This window comes from Oncorhynchus mykiss, chromosome 13 (genome assembly GCF_057628025.1).
Source record: "Oncorhynchus mykiss isolate SJ-2025 chromosome 13, ASM5762802v1, whole genome shotgun sequence".
Classification (NCBI taxonomy): Eukaryota; Metazoa; Chordata; class Actinopteri; order Salmoniformes; family Salmonidae; genus Oncorhynchus; species Oncorhynchus mykiss.
In genome coordinates, this window is record NC_143034.1 from 24,899,352 (window position 1) to 24,915,520 (window position 16,169).

The 16,169-nt window shown below is 45.1% G+C and overlaps 1 protein-coding gene across 5 annotated transcripts in view; it reads left to right on the forward strand.

Moving 5' to 3' along the window:
* Positions 1–16,169, forward strand: part of LOC110485783 (SH3 and PX domain-containing protein 2A) — a 115,210-nt gene that overhangs the window by 61,736 nt on the left and 37,305 nt on the right. For 3 of the 5 annotated variants that reach the window (XM_090195862.1, XM_090195864.1, XM_090195865.1), the window contains exon 7: positions 12,962–13,090. In XM_090195862.1, the coding sequence (XP_090051988.1) occupies positions 12,962–13,090 (129 nt within the window). Of the gene's footprint in view, positions 1–8,354; positions 8,400–12,961; positions 13,091–16,169 lie in introns of all 5 variants that reach the window. The other 2 variants (XM_090195861.1, XM_090195863.1) reach the window with 1 other exon arrangement.

Here is a 16,169-nt window from a genome sequence, read left to right on the forward strand (position 1 = left end):
CACCAAAGTACGTTCATCTCTAGGAGACAGAATGCGTCTCCTTCCTGAGCGGTATGACGGCTGCGTGGTCCCATGGTGTTTATACTTGTGTACTATTGTTTGTACAGGCGAACGTGGTACCTTCAGGCATTGGGAAATTGCTCCCAAGGATGAACCAGACTTGTGGAGGTCTTGGCTGATTTTCCTTTGATTTTCCCATGATGTTAAGCAAAGAGGCACTGAGTTTGAAGGTAGGCCTTGAAATACATACACAGGTACAGCTCTAATTGACTCAAATTATGTCAATTAGCCTATCAGAAGCTTCTAAAGCCATGACATCATTTTCTGGAATTTTCCAAGCTGTTTAAAGGCACAGTCAACTTAGTGTATGTAAACTTCTGACCCACTGGAATTGTGATACAGTGAATTATAAGTGAAATAATCTGTCTGTAAACAATTGAACAAAGTAGATGTCCTAACCGACTTGCCCAAACTATAGTTTGTTATTAACAAGAAATTTGTGGAGTGGTTGAAAAACAAGTACTAATGACTTCCGACTTCAACTGTACATGAAAGTAATGTAGCGTGTGAAGGATGCTGGGGAAGATCCTAGAGGGAGACACCGTTGTGTATACTGTATCACTACTGTATTGGAAAGTGGGTAGGTTAGCCTGGTTCCAGATCTGTTTGTGCTGTCTTGCCAATCCCCATGGTCAAAGACCTGGCAGGACTTGGCTGGATAGGTGTATGTGTGTGGTCGAACATATGACTTCCTCTTATTTATAAGATGTTATCACAGGTGTAGCGAAATTCTTATTGCGAAGTTAGCGAGGAGCTAGAAACAGGGTGATCGTGTCTATCAGCGCCATCTTATCCGTGCTATGTTTTATCTTAAAGGGATAGCTCAACCAATATGTGTAACAGTTTTCGTAGATGGAAGAAGGTGTGGACCAAAGCGCAGCATGGTACGTGTTCATGATTTTATTAACTGAACACTGAAATACAAAACAACAACGTGAATAAACGAAAAAAACGAAACAGTCCTGTAAGGTGCAGAAAATACTAAACAGAAGATTAAACACCCACAACCAAAATGGGGAAAACAGGCTACCTAAGTATGATTCTCAATCAGAGACAACAAACAACACCTGCCTCTGATTGAGAACCATACCAGGCCAAACACATAAATACTACATAGAAAAAAGAACATAGACTACCCACCCCAACTCACGCCCTGACCAAACTAACACAAAGACATAAAGGAACTAAGGTCAGAACGTGACAATATGTGCATCTTAAAGGGATAGCTCAACCAATATGTGCATCTCAAGGGATAGCTCAACCAATATGTGCATCTTAAAGGGATAGCTCAGCCAATATCTGCATCTCAAGGGATAGCTCAACCAATATGTGCTTCTTAAAGGGATAGCTCAACCAATATGTGCATCTTAAAGGGATAGCTCAACCAATATGTGCTTCTTAAAGGGATAGCTCAACCAATATGTACATCTTAAAGGGATAGCTCAACCAATATGTGCTTCTTAAAGGGATAGCTCAACCAATATGTGCTTCTTAAGGGGATAGTTTGGCTGAAACCATGCTAATATTGGACTTCTATGGGTTTAGGAAATGCTAGCTAGCTAAGTAAGCGGTTGGTGACAGTGGCTAAATAAACAAAACAAAAGCATGGATTGCCCTCTGTTCTTGTCCATGGACTGCTTTCAGGGTAAGACCAATAAGACCAATAAGTAGATTTGGTAATTTAGGTGAACTATCCCTTTTAATATCTCTCGTTCCCACACACATAGGTTGGGAGAGTGAAGGGAGAAGCAAAAGTCAGACTTTTGCATGAATTTTTAAATAGAAAAGAGCAGGAAATGCTTTGTGGTTAATGATCAATGACATTTCCGTTCTTTCTGAAGCCTAAAAGGCAACTTTTTGATAGTTTAGTAGTGGCTGACTGCCCATATCTACAAGCCAATGTGATTTTCAGATTGTTTGTTATATTGCATGGTGATATCAGGGTGCTTTGTAGTAATATTATACTGTAATAATTTACCTTTAACTAGTTTTCCTTCTAACTTTGGTCTTACTTTGTTTTCAATCTGTTTTTAAAATCAGTTCCAACATGCTTCAAAAACATTGAGTTTAATCAGAATGACTAATTGCAGTTAATCAAAGTCAATCATCATTTGCTAAATGTAACTGACAAGTTGTTTGGAGCATAGAACACGAACCCAAAAAACTACCTTAAACCATCAGGTTCTCCAATGCCCCGGATGAGATCACACCTATTCGATTAAATCCTTTTTTCTTCTTTACCAGAACACTCATTCCATTTCCTTGGAAACTGACTGCTTTAAATGAGATATAAGACATTGGTGCCTTTTCCTCATCCACTTCCTGAGTGCTGATCTAGGATCAGTTTAGCCTTTTCGATCATACTGAATGAGATTACATATGGACAGCGAGGACCTAGTTCACCCATCTGACAGGTTGTTGCGTAATAGCCTTAGTTTTTACTTAACTTATTGGTTTATTCAGATCCCCATTAGCTTTTGCCGAAGCAGCAGCTATTCTTCCTGGCATCCATACAGAAACATCAAACATGACAGTAACACGGATACATGTGTGTGTGTGTGTGTGTGTGTGTCTGTGTGTGTGTGTATGTGTGTGTCATGACCTGACAAGGGAAAATTCTGGAACCTAGTTATAGCCTAGGTAGCCTAGGTATAGCAGGAAAAGTCCTAGCCTGCCCATTATGTCTGAAGGGAGAATGGGGCTTCAGGAATCCCATGATAGGCTGGTGCTGCTACATGTCTAATGGAAATCGACCAATAATGGTATCTCTTTGCAAATGAAAGATAGCCTCGCCATATCTTTCCGACCCAGGATGTGAACTCGAAACCCTCGACATAAAAACACAGCATATAGGTTCCCCGTCATTCGTTCCTCCGCAGGAATCGCCATAGGAGGGAGTGACTCTCTTATCTGTATGTTAGAACCAGTCGTTAAGTAAGTAGTTAACACGAGGGACAGGGTTATGGTAGCACACTACTGTAGTTTGTGGTGCTTTTCATTTGGGTTTTAGCTGCAGGATAAGTCTAGAGATGGCATAGTGTTAGCCTTCCCATAGACTCTGTATACAGTATGGTCTGCATGGCTACATGTCTGCAATGCCACAAAATTGCATGGAGTTAGTTACAGCACATAGGCAACACCACTAACTGATCACATGACCTTTTCCAAGTTAATACTGATTCTTCTATTAACTTTGGATGTTTCATTCAGCTTTTACACAACATTCGTCCCTTTTTTTTAAACCAATTTCACGTTTACTTTCTTCACTCATCAGCTTAATCTACAGTGCATAGTGGTGGAATAATCCTCATATAAAAAATGGAAACCTCCTCAGTCCAGATGAAGACCACCGAGGTAATAAAGGCTGTGAGGAAGATGAAGGTCAGAAGTTGATGGGAGGGGGTCCCCTCCTTCCCTCCCCATCAGTCCTAAAGTGTTTCTGCCTTGCATGTGAAGGCCAGATGCAGTGAACAGAGGTCTGCTTCCCTTTATAGTGCACTGCTTTTAAGCAGGACTCAAAAGTAGTACACTACAGAGAATAGGGTGCCATTTGGGACGCAAGCCAGAGTGAATGTGGAGGCCACGGGTTGAAAGAGAATGTCAGTCTGAGTTCAGGCTCTGGTCTAGTGTTTACGTGGCATGGCGCATAAGATTCCAGTGTGACGTCGAAATGCCTAATAGGGTTGACGTGGGGCCTGCCGGGCTGGGGAGAGGAGGAGTGTGGGCGTTCGATTGTGCATATGTGTGTGTGTGTATGCGTGTGTGTATATGTGTGTGTGGTTGGTGTGTGCGAGCCTGTGTGTGTTTTGTGAGGAATGGTAAGAGGGGTGGTGATTCTTTTTTGGGGCGTAACACAAGGAAGAAGACAACACCACATGGTAATGACAGCTCATCCTCCCAAGAAACAGCAAATGTAGTCATTCTTCCTGCCTCGCTAGGACCTTGTCATTCTCTGCATTGAACCTCATCAGGCAGCGAGCTCTTTAAATGTCAATGTTACATCCTTTGCTATTAGGCATCACTACAGACCTGGGTTTGATCCCAGGGTGCACAACTGGCCCAGTGTCATCCCAGTTAGGGGAGGTTTTGGCCGGTCGGGATGTCCTTGTCCCATCGCCCTCGAGCAATTCCTTGTGGCGAGCACGGCGCATGTACGCTGACTTCGGTTGCCAGTTGTGCAGTGTTTCCTTCGAACACGTTGGTGCGGCTGGCTTCCGGGTTAACCGGGCGGTGTGTCAAGAAGCAGTGCGGCTTGGTAGGGTTGTGTTTTTAGTAGGACTCACGGCTCTCGAACTTTGCCTCTCCCGAGTCCGTACGGGAGTTGCGGCGATGGGACAACACTGTAACTACCAATTGGATTTCACGGAAAAGGGGGTTAAAAAGTACAACAACAACAAAAAAAAGTATGAAAACTCATAGCTCTTTCACCCAACATTGGCTGCAGTGAGTGCAGTCATAAGCCACTGCAGTATCAATACAGACAGTCCAACAATGCCCAACACTAAGAGATATTTGCTCTCTATTGTAGTGGTTGGCTTGGAGAGTGTGTAGCTGCGTTTGCCTAGCTCTCGTGTCGGCCGAGGTCTCTCCCAAAGAGAAATGAGAAAGATAAATGTTTTAGCAGCCAGATCCCACTGTGACTGAGTGACGTGACTCAAAACAGAAGGAGAGAGAGAGAGGGAGGGATGGCGAGGGGGTGGATGGTGAGAGAGTGAGAAATGGATTGAGAGAACCAAACACAGTCCCAGTCTAAATAGAAAGAGGGTGAAGAGAGAGAGAGAGAGAGAGAGAGAGAGAGAGAGAGAGAGAAAACAGACCAGACTCCGAAACAGATGTAGCTTGCGCTATTTGGCCTCACCCCTCACTCTGTCCACCCACACTCTGTGACTCCCAGCTGGGTGAGTTCGCGACTATTTTGTCACCGCTCATGGCCGTTCCACGCCAGTATTTTGTCATCGGCACCGCCAGTGTTTGTCATTGCTAATGGTTAGCATCACTCTCGGTTTGGGATTGTCATTGTGATCAATGTGAGTGGTTGGTTCACATTTGGGTGTCGACTCAATAATGGTTCGTAGTAATTTGTTGTTTCTAGCTGTGGTCTTGTCGTTGGCAATGTTTGTCTTGTCTGTGATCCTCGTTTGTCATTGTGAATGGTTGTCTCACTGTTGGATACTGTGTCTTCAATGCTAACTGCTGTCGTCTCAATATTGGTTGTTTCTAGCTGTTTTTCTAGCCTTGGCATTGGTTGACAAGTGGTTGTCACTTCTTTCCGGACACATCCTGATGTGTGCTGACAGCAAGCTCTGTGAGGTACCGTCACTAGGCCCAGCATGCTGGAGTCTCTCTTTGCTTTGACTCACATGCTTTTATGTTATGAAGACATCTTGGAAATGGGACTTGTTAGTTTGGCAACAAAATCCACCAGACAGATTCCAACACTTAATGTGTTGTGACATCTGTTGTGAAATGTATTGTAATGTTTTTAAAATGATCTATCTGTCTTAACTTTGCTGGACCCCGGGAAGAGTAGCTGCTGCCTTTGCAGCAGCTAATGGGGGATCCATAATAAATACAACTGAACATCGACCAGACAAGCTGTCTCAATGTCTTTCAGTCAAAACATATTTCACAATTTCTCTTCTCTGCTTGAAAACCTTCAGTCAAAACATATTTCACAATTTCTCTTCTCTGCTTGAACCCCCCCCCCCCCCCACCTATAGAGTGATTGTAGGTGGGGGGATGAGTGATTATGGGGGGATCGATGAAAGACAGAAAGAGACAGAGAGGTGGGGGAGAGAGAGACAGAGAGAAGGAGGGAGTGGAGAGAGAGAGACAGAGAGAAGGAGGGAGTGGAGAGAGAGAGACAGAGAGAAGGAGGGAGTGGAGAGAGAGAGACAGAGAGAAGGAGGGAGTGGAGAGAGAGAGACAGAGAGAAGGAGGGAGTGGAGAGAGAGAGAGACAGAGAGAAGGAGGGAGTGGAGAGAGAGAGAGACAGAGAGAAGGAGCGGGGAGAGAGAGAGAGACAGAGAAGGAGGAAGTGGAGAGAGAGAGACAGAGAGAAGGAGGGAGTGGAGAGAGAGAGAGACAGAGAGAAGGAGGGAGTGGAGAGAGAGAGAGACAGAGAGAAGGAGCGGGGAGAGAGAGAGACAGAGAGAAGGAGCAGGGAGAGAGAGAGAGACAGAGAGAAGGAGCGGGGAGAGAGAGAGAGAGAGAAGGAGCGGGGAGAGAGAGACAGAGAGAAGGAGCGCGGAGAGAGAGAGAGAGACAGAGAGAGAGACAGAGAGAAGGAGCGGGGAGAGAGAGAGAGACAGAGAGAGAGAGAGACAGAGAGAAGGAGCGGGGAGAGAGAGAGAGACAGAGAGAAGGAGCGGGGAGAGAGAGAGAGACAGAGAGAAGGAGGGGGGAGAGAGAGAGAGACAGAGAGAAGGAGCGGAGAGAGAGAGAGAGAGACAGAGAGAAGGAGCGGGGAGAGAGAGAGAGGAGCGGAGAGAGAGAGACAGAGAGAAGGAGGGGGGAGAGAGAGAGAGAGAGAAGGAGCGGGGAGAGAGAGACAGAGAGAAGGAGGGGGGAGAGAGAGAGAGAGAGAGAAGGAGCGGGGAGAGAGATAGAGAGAGCCAGACAGCAACTAGCTTTTCCAAACATAATCTACTAAATCGATAAAATTACGGGACAGATGGCTAATAAGTCGTTCCAAACAAAACCTGGAAATGATTGACCTTAGAAAATGCAATTTGTCACCGCCACAAGTCCCTTAATTGCTGGGTAATGTGGACGTTGTGGGGTTGGTGGAATGAGGTAAATGACCCACACCATACCAGCAGGAGGGAAAAAGAAAACACAGTGACTGGAGTCTGCTCGGGTTAGTGGGCCATCATCAGAGAACCCTGAAAGGAATTAAGCAGTCAGTGTGTGTGTGTGTGTGTGTGTGTGTGTGTGTGTTTGTGTGTGTGTGTGTGTGTGTCTTTCTGTGTGTGCATGCAGCAGCGGTCTCTCCACTCTCCAGTTAATATCAATCATATGTTGAGTGCTGCGCTGAAAGAAACGTCTCATCTCTCGCTAGCCGGGTTTAGTTTGGAGGGTGTATGTTAACTGGGGTTGAGCCGGCTGACCCGGCCACTCTACAAGCCTCCCTCGGGGGACCAGCATCAATCTCCTCAGCTCCGTGCGACTCTGGAGAGAAAGAGAGAGAGAAACAGCGAGAGAGAGGCTCTGACCTTTATTATATCATTTGAAAACTGAAATGGATGTGAATTTTCCCTCACAGCAAGGGAGTGTGAGGGAATGGGGTGGAGGTGTGGTAGGGGTCGAGGTTCACAGGGTGGGAAAGAGGGACCTCCTGTGGTGTTCTGGCTCGAATGAATTCCCTCCTGAAATTATTTCAGGGAGAATGTCCCACAATATTTTCAAGATAATGATATCCTACTATGCATTCGGTTGGGACATTTTCCTTGTTCTCTGCAGGACGCTGGTTCCATGCTGTCGTTGTTTCCCAACCCTTCATATTGGTTATGGTTGGGGTTTATGGCCGGCCCAGACAGCTCTAGTTTTGTCTGTGTGCCCAGGTGAAGGATGATTTCAGACAGCGCTTCCGAGAAGAGAAGGATAGTTTGGACAGGAAATTTCAAAATGTAAAACCTCATTGATGACGACAGATACCCTTGCCTTGTCCCCCTCCTCTACCTTTTTTCTAATACCCAGTTTTCACAGATTTTGATATAATGGACACACACACACACACACACTGACACACACACCCTGCTGATGTGTGACATTTAATTTCCTGACGAGATGGGGATGTCTGAGCTGTGTTTGTAGAGGGGAGCCCCCCCCTCCCCCCTGACAATCCAGGACGGGATTGAGGGAGAGAGCGGGATGAAGGGAGGGGTGTGCCACGAAAATATGTGTCGGCCCAGGATCATGCGAGGCTATTTCAATTCTACTGTTACACTCTCAATTGCTACAATATGTGTTGCTGAAGAAAGACAGCAGACATGTCTGCAATAACAGTCTTCTGTGATGGTCTTATGCAGTGAATTACAACCACACGAACATGGATTGATGTGCTTTCTGCAAAACACTGTGTTTTGATGTGAATCAGTGCTCTCTACCATTGCAAAGATATTATATTTGGTTTGCGCTGTAGAGACTGTTCAGTTCCTGTTGTTTGTGATCAGGAGGGAATAACAGGAACAATATGATGTTGATGAGATGTTTGTGTGCTGAGCACCATGGACTGAATAACATCCCCTTTTCCTCTCTTCCTCCCTTTCTTCTCCTCTTCCTCGGACCTACAGTGTGGATGTACGGCTTTACCGACAGTCCAAGGAAAGAGGCCTCAGGTAGTCCTACTTGTGTGCGTGTCACAGGAGGTTGGTGGTAGCTTGATTGGGGAGAACGGGGCTCGTGGTAATGCTGTGAGCGGAATCAGTGGAATGGTATCAAACACATCAAACACATGGTTTCCATGTGTTCGATGCCCTTCCATTTGCTCCGTTCCCAGACATTATTAAGAGCTGTCCTCCCTTCAGCAGCCTCCTGTGTTGCGTGGGTGGGGTGCATACGCTTGTGCCTGTGTGTATGTCGCAATGCTGGTGTGTGTGTTGTGGTGGCTCTGCTTTCTATAACCACATGCTCAATGGCTTTTCCATGTTTGTCCATTTTTTTTGGGGGGGGGGGGGGGGGGTAGGGTTTCACTTCTTTTGCTTCGCATGCATTCACTGACTGTCACTGGTTTCTGTTTATTTTCTTACCCATCTGCTCAAGATCAACCGTTCACGTTCTGTCGTACTTTACTGACTTTAATCTCTGCATCCCTATGGACCTGCCTGACTGGATGGCTGTCAAACATTCAATGCACTTTAAACACAGAGCCTTAGGCACCTTGCCAAACTGTTGCTGCCTGGCCACAGTGTGTTACACAGTACAGTTGAAACCAGGAGTCAGTCTGGTTCTTTACGCTTGAGTTCACCATGTAGATCTAAGATCATGATGGTCAATCAATGACAATGAGAGACAGAGAGAGAGAGAGGCCTTAAACAGAGAGTACACAGTAGCAGAATACCTGACCACTGTGACTGACCCAAACTTAAGGAAAGCTTTGACTATGTACAGACTCAGTGAGCATAGCCTTGCTATTGAGAAAGGCCGCCGTAGGCAGACATGGCTCTCAAGAGAAGACAGGCTCACTGATGTGCTCACTGCCCACAAAATGAGGTGGAAACTGAGATGCACTTCCTAATCTCCTGCCCAATGTATGACCATATTAGAGATACATATTTCCCTCAGATTACACAGATCCACAAAGAATTCGAAAACAAATCCAATTTTGATAAACTCCCATATCTACTGGGTGAAATTCCACAGTGTGCCATCACAGCAGCAAGATTTGTGACCTGTTGCCACGAGAAAATGGCAACCAGTGAAGAACAAACACCATTGTAAATACAACCCATATTTATGCTTATTTATTTCCCCTTGTGTGCTTTAACCATTTGTACATTGTTACAACACTGTACATGACATTTGTAATGTCTTTATTGTTTTAAAACTTCTGTATGTGTAATGTTTACTGTTAATTTTTATTGTTTATTTCACTTTTGTATATTATCTACCTCACTTGCTTTGGCAATGTTAACACGTTTCCCATGCCAATAAAGCCCCTTGAATTGAATTGAATTGAGAGGAGACAGAGAGAGAGAGGAGACAGAGAGAGAGGAGACAGAGATAGAGAGAGAGCGAGAGAGAGAGAGAGAGAGAACATAGAATTTGTGATAGAATTTGCAGCTCTGCAAATAAACATCTCAGCGATGAATGTGTTTTTCTCCAGAAATAAACACATCACATCAAGCTTTTAACGGGAATAGAAAGGGCCTGAATCCCCCAGCATCTGGGGAGCATTTCCCAAATGTTCTCCCAGTCAACTTAGGCGTAATTGCTGCAACATTTAGAGAGAGAAAAAAACGTTGTTTCCTTGTATTACCACTTTCGAAGTGTCAATGTGAGTTTTGAAGAAAAAAATGACCCGGCCATGGCCCGAGCTATTATGAGATTGACACCAACATATAAGCAACTGTTATGATTCATGATGTTTCCTGGTTGTACACACAACAGTCGACCGTATCCATAGAGACAGCATGCAGCATGTGGAGGGTTGATCCGGTGTCATTTTATAACTAAGTTTGACCCCATTTTCACCCTGTATCGCCTTACATGTGTTAATTTGCCTGCATGTGCTTTGGCCATATCTCAAATGACACCCTATGCCCTATATAGTGCACTACCTTTGACCCGAGCCCACATAGGGGTTGGCTATATAGTAATAGTGAACTCACTGTAGGGAATCAGAGTAATATTATGCTGTCATAAGGGTTAAGAGAAAGGAAAGTAGTTTCTCGTTCTCAAACAACATGAGTAGATGGAGGGGTTAAGGGAATAGGAGATAGGAGATATAAGGCCCATCAGAAAGATTTGAGACTCAGCCTTTGTCTTTATTTGACCATATTAAGCAGTCGCAGACAGGGGAATCTTCCATGAGGAGTGAAGACTAATAGCGTTACCTTGTGTTGTTGGCTAGCCTCTTTGTTTATATAGGCCCATGTGGGGATACTTAACTGTGTTATGTTCCAATGAAGCGTCTTGAGTTTAAAACTCTACATTTCTTAATCCCTTCTCTCTTCCTTGTGACGTCGTAGCGTTGGGATGTTGCAAAGCTCATTTTATAATACTTAGGTTTGTTAGCTGTTCCCTATTTAGTGCACTACTTTTGACCAAGGGCCATATTAGCCTTTAGCCAAGGTCTTAGTTTGAAATTAGAGGCTTGCTCCCAGATCTGTTTGTGCTGTATAGCCGACTCGGTCTATGGTGTGGCATGGCAATGACAATAGGATTTGACAAGACAGCACGGACAGATCTATGACCAGGCTATAGCAAATACACAGGCGGAATGATAGAACGATACAATAGCTGGCAACAATCATACAGCATAATCATATTCATATGGACACAGCTATTGGGTGTGTGTAGAATTATTCTGACGGGGCCACTGTCTTCATTTCCCCACTCACAGTACTTGTTATGCACTCATATTTGTAATGATTTTTCTTTTAGATAATTATTGGACTAGAGTAGAATAGAAAATAAATCAAATAGAATAGAATAGAATAGAGATCTACATGCAGTAGCCACTAGGTGTAGTGCAGCAATATTATGACTGTTACCCAGACCCTTTCACACAACAGTAACACACACACACACACACACACACACACACACACACACACACACACACACACACACACACACACACACACACACACACACACACACACACACACACACACACACACAGTAGTGCGTTTTAGGACCATCTGCCTCCTGCATGTTCTTCTGCACTGCCGCATGTTCTTCTGTTTTGACCATTTCTCTTGCTTCACTACCTTTATGTCTGCTCACAAGTCAAATGTCCACAAGAACTCGCAGAATGCATGTCCATGTGTGTGTGTGTGTCCAATGTTTGGTTTCCACATTCGTTCGCACAGAAAGTGGAGGTCCTTGGACCTAGCTAGGTGCCGAGAGAAACAAAGATGGCTGCCAGTGTTTTGTTTTTTTTCCTCGTGATGTTTGCAAATGCTCCTGGAAAAGAGACATAAACAACAGACATGTCATAAAGGGACACACATGTTGCTATTTACTGGGCAACGGACCGCGTCCTTGTCTACTGAATCCTACACCAAGAGTTAGTGGTGGAGGGTGATTAACTTTACTGGAGTGCTGTGATATCAATTTAGGAATACATAGAATGTATATTCAAACTGCTCAAACTCAGGTTAGATAAGACATCATTGTATTTATGAGTAAGGACGAAGAGAAATCAAGTAGAGCCTTTTAGAGGGCAGGAAATGAGTTACAATTTTGATGAAAAATCCCAAAGCGTTGGTACGATCGTACCAATGTGTAGAAAAACGTCAACAAACAGTGCTTGTGACTTAAATCAAACACACACCACGTGAACTTTGTAAATGAAGTCATTGCTGGCACTCAAGAGTTTATCATTGGGAGCTAGAATGAGAAGAAGAGAGAGGGGAAAAAAGGAGAAAGAGACAGATGCTGGGCCTATGTTTATGTGAAACACAAGAAGAAAGCGTTTCAACTTGGGTTATGCCGCACTCTTGTGTTCTCCCCCCCTCTCTCTCTCTCTCTCTCTCTCTCTCTCTCTCTCTCTCTCTCTCTCTCTCTCTCTCCCCCCTGTCCCACTCATATGTTTCTATTTAAGGCCCTGTAGGCCTGACTGCCTTGATTGGCGTGGTACAGCCCCCTGCTCCTCGTCCAACAGCAGGCTCCCAAACAGAGAGAGAGAGAGGAGGGGAGAGAGAGAGGAGGGGAGAGAGAGAGAACAAGCCACACTACTGATTTTCCAGAGGAAAACTTTTTCTATTCTTCTAGTCCCGACTGGAGTCTGTCTCCAACTCCAACCGTTCAGCAGCTCTCCCTGTCCTCTCCTCCCTTTCTCTTTCTTTGATCCTCTCTTCCCTTCGTCTCTCTTTCCTTCGGACATTTGTTTCGATTATGGAGGTCCCGTAACGGAGAACACGTTTTTCTCTCTCTTTATTTCATCCCTCCTTTTTCATTTTGACTTCTTTCAAATGCTTCCTGGTCCGTTGGTGTGGGCCGGGGGAAGGTTCCACTATATGGCCAGACGTTTGGGAATAAAATGCAGCGATAATATCCTGAGCGAGCGTTCTGATTGGCTGGGGAGGAGCAACGGCGCGAATTCGGCCTATGGCGGCATACCGTTACCGGGCGCGCGGTGGCGGCGGGCGCTTGCGCCCACCACGGGGTAGGGGTGCCATGGTGGGGACTGGGAGCTGGCTGACGGCGTGTTTTTTCCCGTCCTACCGTGCAGGCATTGACAGCTCGGACCCTATGGTGCTGGAGCAGTACGTGGTGGTGGCCAACTACGAGAGGCAGGAGAACTCTGAGATCAGCCTGCAGGCTGGGGAGACGGTGGACGTGATCGAGAAGAGCGAGAGCGGTGAGTAGTGTGTTTACTGTATGTGCTGCTATGTGTTGTATTTGACTTATCTTTCTCTCTCACACACACACACACACACACACACACACACACACACACACACACACACACACACACACCAACTTATGCACAGTCAGCACCTTGTTCCTTCTTTCCTCTCATGGTGTCACTCCCTGTTTCCTTCCCTCTGCCCCTCTTTGTCCTCAAGAATCCCCCTTTTCTCCCCCTCCTCCCTCTCTACCTCTGTCGCTCCCTTAAGCATTCTCTCTGTCTTCTAACTGGGGCTTGGGTCCACCTGGTTTGGCCAGCAGTCCGGTGTGTGTGTGTGTTGTGAGTAGTGAGTGTGTGTGTGTGTGTTGTGAGTAGGTGTGTGTTTGTCTGGGCTTGCGTGCTTGGGTTTGTTTGAAGGTGTACGTGTGTGTTTGTGCGTGTGGCAGCGTTTGGCTGCAGGCCAATCTGTTGCCTTGTGCAGCAGGAATGTGGACTTATAATTAATAGTCCACTTTATTTTAGTGGAGAGTCAGATGTGTTACGAGGACCATCTTGGAAAGGGCAGCGAGCAGAGTTTTGAGAGGAGAAAGAGGCAGGGAGACATAGGCAGAGAGATCAATTCTGCCTCACCAGCTTTATTTCTCACTTGTTATTTGGGAGCACTGGGATAACTGTCTGTGTGTACTATTGTCATCCTTATGTTTGCCTCCTATTTCATTGTACTTCACAATGTTATCAAAAACCAAGGACATGGCACTCGAGTTGTTGAATCAGTAACAGTTTGCTATGTGTTAAACCCTGAATAAAATCAGTTGAGGGAAAAGTCAATGTGAGTATGTTGCCCATATGTTTTGTTTTCATCGATCCAAACTCGATTTAGCAACACGAGAGCTGGATTCCAACTTGCCATGGTAACAAGTCATTGACAGCTTGCACAACTCAAGATTAACAACCACAACGGCCTAACATTCTACCATCAGCAGAAAACCCTTTGGCAGTAATACATCCACAGACATCTTCCTTTCAAATATTGGTGCGTGTGTGTGTGTGTGTGTGTGTGTGTGTGTATGTGTGTGTGTGTGTGTGTGTGTGTGTGTGTGTGTGTGCGCGCGTGGTGTTTTCTCACAGCGTCGTTAACACATCTTTGAGTCGTTATGCAAGCTAATGAATCTCCCTTTTTTCTTTAGTTTTACAATCGACCCAGCAACCCACTATCCTGCAACGGTTGACCCCCCCCCCCCCCCCCCACTCTTTCAGCCCCATGTGTTTTTGACATCAGGCTGTTTGAACAGCTTTTTGCTGTATTTCTCATCCCATTCATTGTCGGTACAGTGAGACAGTTGTCCTCGCCAGCCAAAGCGGCAGTTCCGCCAGACTCCGTATGGGAAGAGAGGTGTAGATGTTTTTGCAATGCTGATCTTCTTCTGTGAGTATTCAATGTATTCAAGGTCATACATGGCGAATGGGGAAACCTAATGTCATCTGACAATGTGAACGCTGGGACGTGCAGTACCGCAATGAGTGTGAGATGTGGTTGTTTTTACCCATCTTAGTCAAATGAACTGATCGTCCAAAGTCCCCTTAGCGAAGATTGTCCGCTAAATGACTAAGATGTCTCTCTTCTCAGTCTCTTTTTGTGAGGTTTCGCACGGTCAGCCTTTAAGCTGCCTTGAGTTATGTTTTTGAGAGATATGTGACTTGATGAGGCGTCGATTCCCAGAGCTTTTGTAAGAGTCACACGCTAGAGTGAGAGTCCTTCTATATTTTGTTCGATGAATATTCAAAAGTTAATTGCCTGTGCGCATGCCAAAACCACGCCATAATGATACAATTATTGGTGGCACTGACACACTGCATTGGAAACCCCAAATACCCCCACGATCGGGCACATTAAAACTAAACTAGGACAAGATCCATAAATATTCAGTACTCGGGACAGTTTCAATACAAAAAATATAAAAACAAATAAGAAAACAAGCTGTGCTGTCACCGGAGCTGAACGCTCATAAACTAGCGCACGGACTAAACCTGAAAAAGATCCATAAAATCTCAGACAGTTTCAGTACAAAAGTGCAGGAAAAACAAACAAAAATATCATTCATAAGGAAACAAGCTGTGTAATGACTGTCATTGGAGTTGAAGGCTACTGTAAACATGCTCAAACGTCTCCATATCTCTCCACCATTAGGCTAAAGAACTAGAACAACAATCTACGATGACATCATAGGCAGGCTATGCCAAACCAAACAAGTCCTAGTGCCTTGTATATCCCAGAAACCCTGTCACCTTTTTCAGCGCTTTATTGCCAACTTGGAGTCTCCACAGCTCTGCTTGTTTACGTCCTTTGACATTTTGATCGCAGAAACACGGGCGGTAATTTAACATTGCAATCTCCCAATTTACTCGACAACCTATTTCTGTAATGTTGTTTTAATGTTGCTTTAATGTTCCTCACACCATGCATCTCGGCATTATGACAACTTATGCTTTTAAGTTAGCTTCTACCAATCTTATCCAGACTCTGTGCTTTTTATTCCCCTCTCCATACAATCTCTACACAGTATATCATATATGCAGTTAGGAATGGTTCGGGTCAAGCAACAGCCAATGAAACAAAACATCCACTGCAGTAAAACCACTTTACTGCAGCATCCGTTTCTCCCGCTTCACGCACTGTTTACCTCGATAGTCGCGGGTTTCTAATCCCGAGTCGGATGTTATTGTTATACCCTATCCCTACTGCGAGAAGTTATCGGACGCTGTTTCCCTGTATAGTGTCAACACGATGCCAGTATCGCTACGTGAGACTGTACAATGTGTTTGTGTGCGTGTGTGTGCCTTTGAGTGTATGTTTGGTGGGTGTGTGCTGATGTCATGAGTTTTGGCTGTGAGATTTACGAGCTACTGTCTAGTAAAGGGAGATTTATGGAAGGGCAAGGAGGTGGACACCCCAGAATCCTCTTGGAAAGAGGAGGAGAAAAGGAGGAGTGGAGGCTATGTATGGGCCAGTGTCCTGGTCATTCCTTGGACATGGGAAATCACAGAGAGTCTGGAGGGAAGAGGCCTCAGATGGGAAAAACGTCACTTG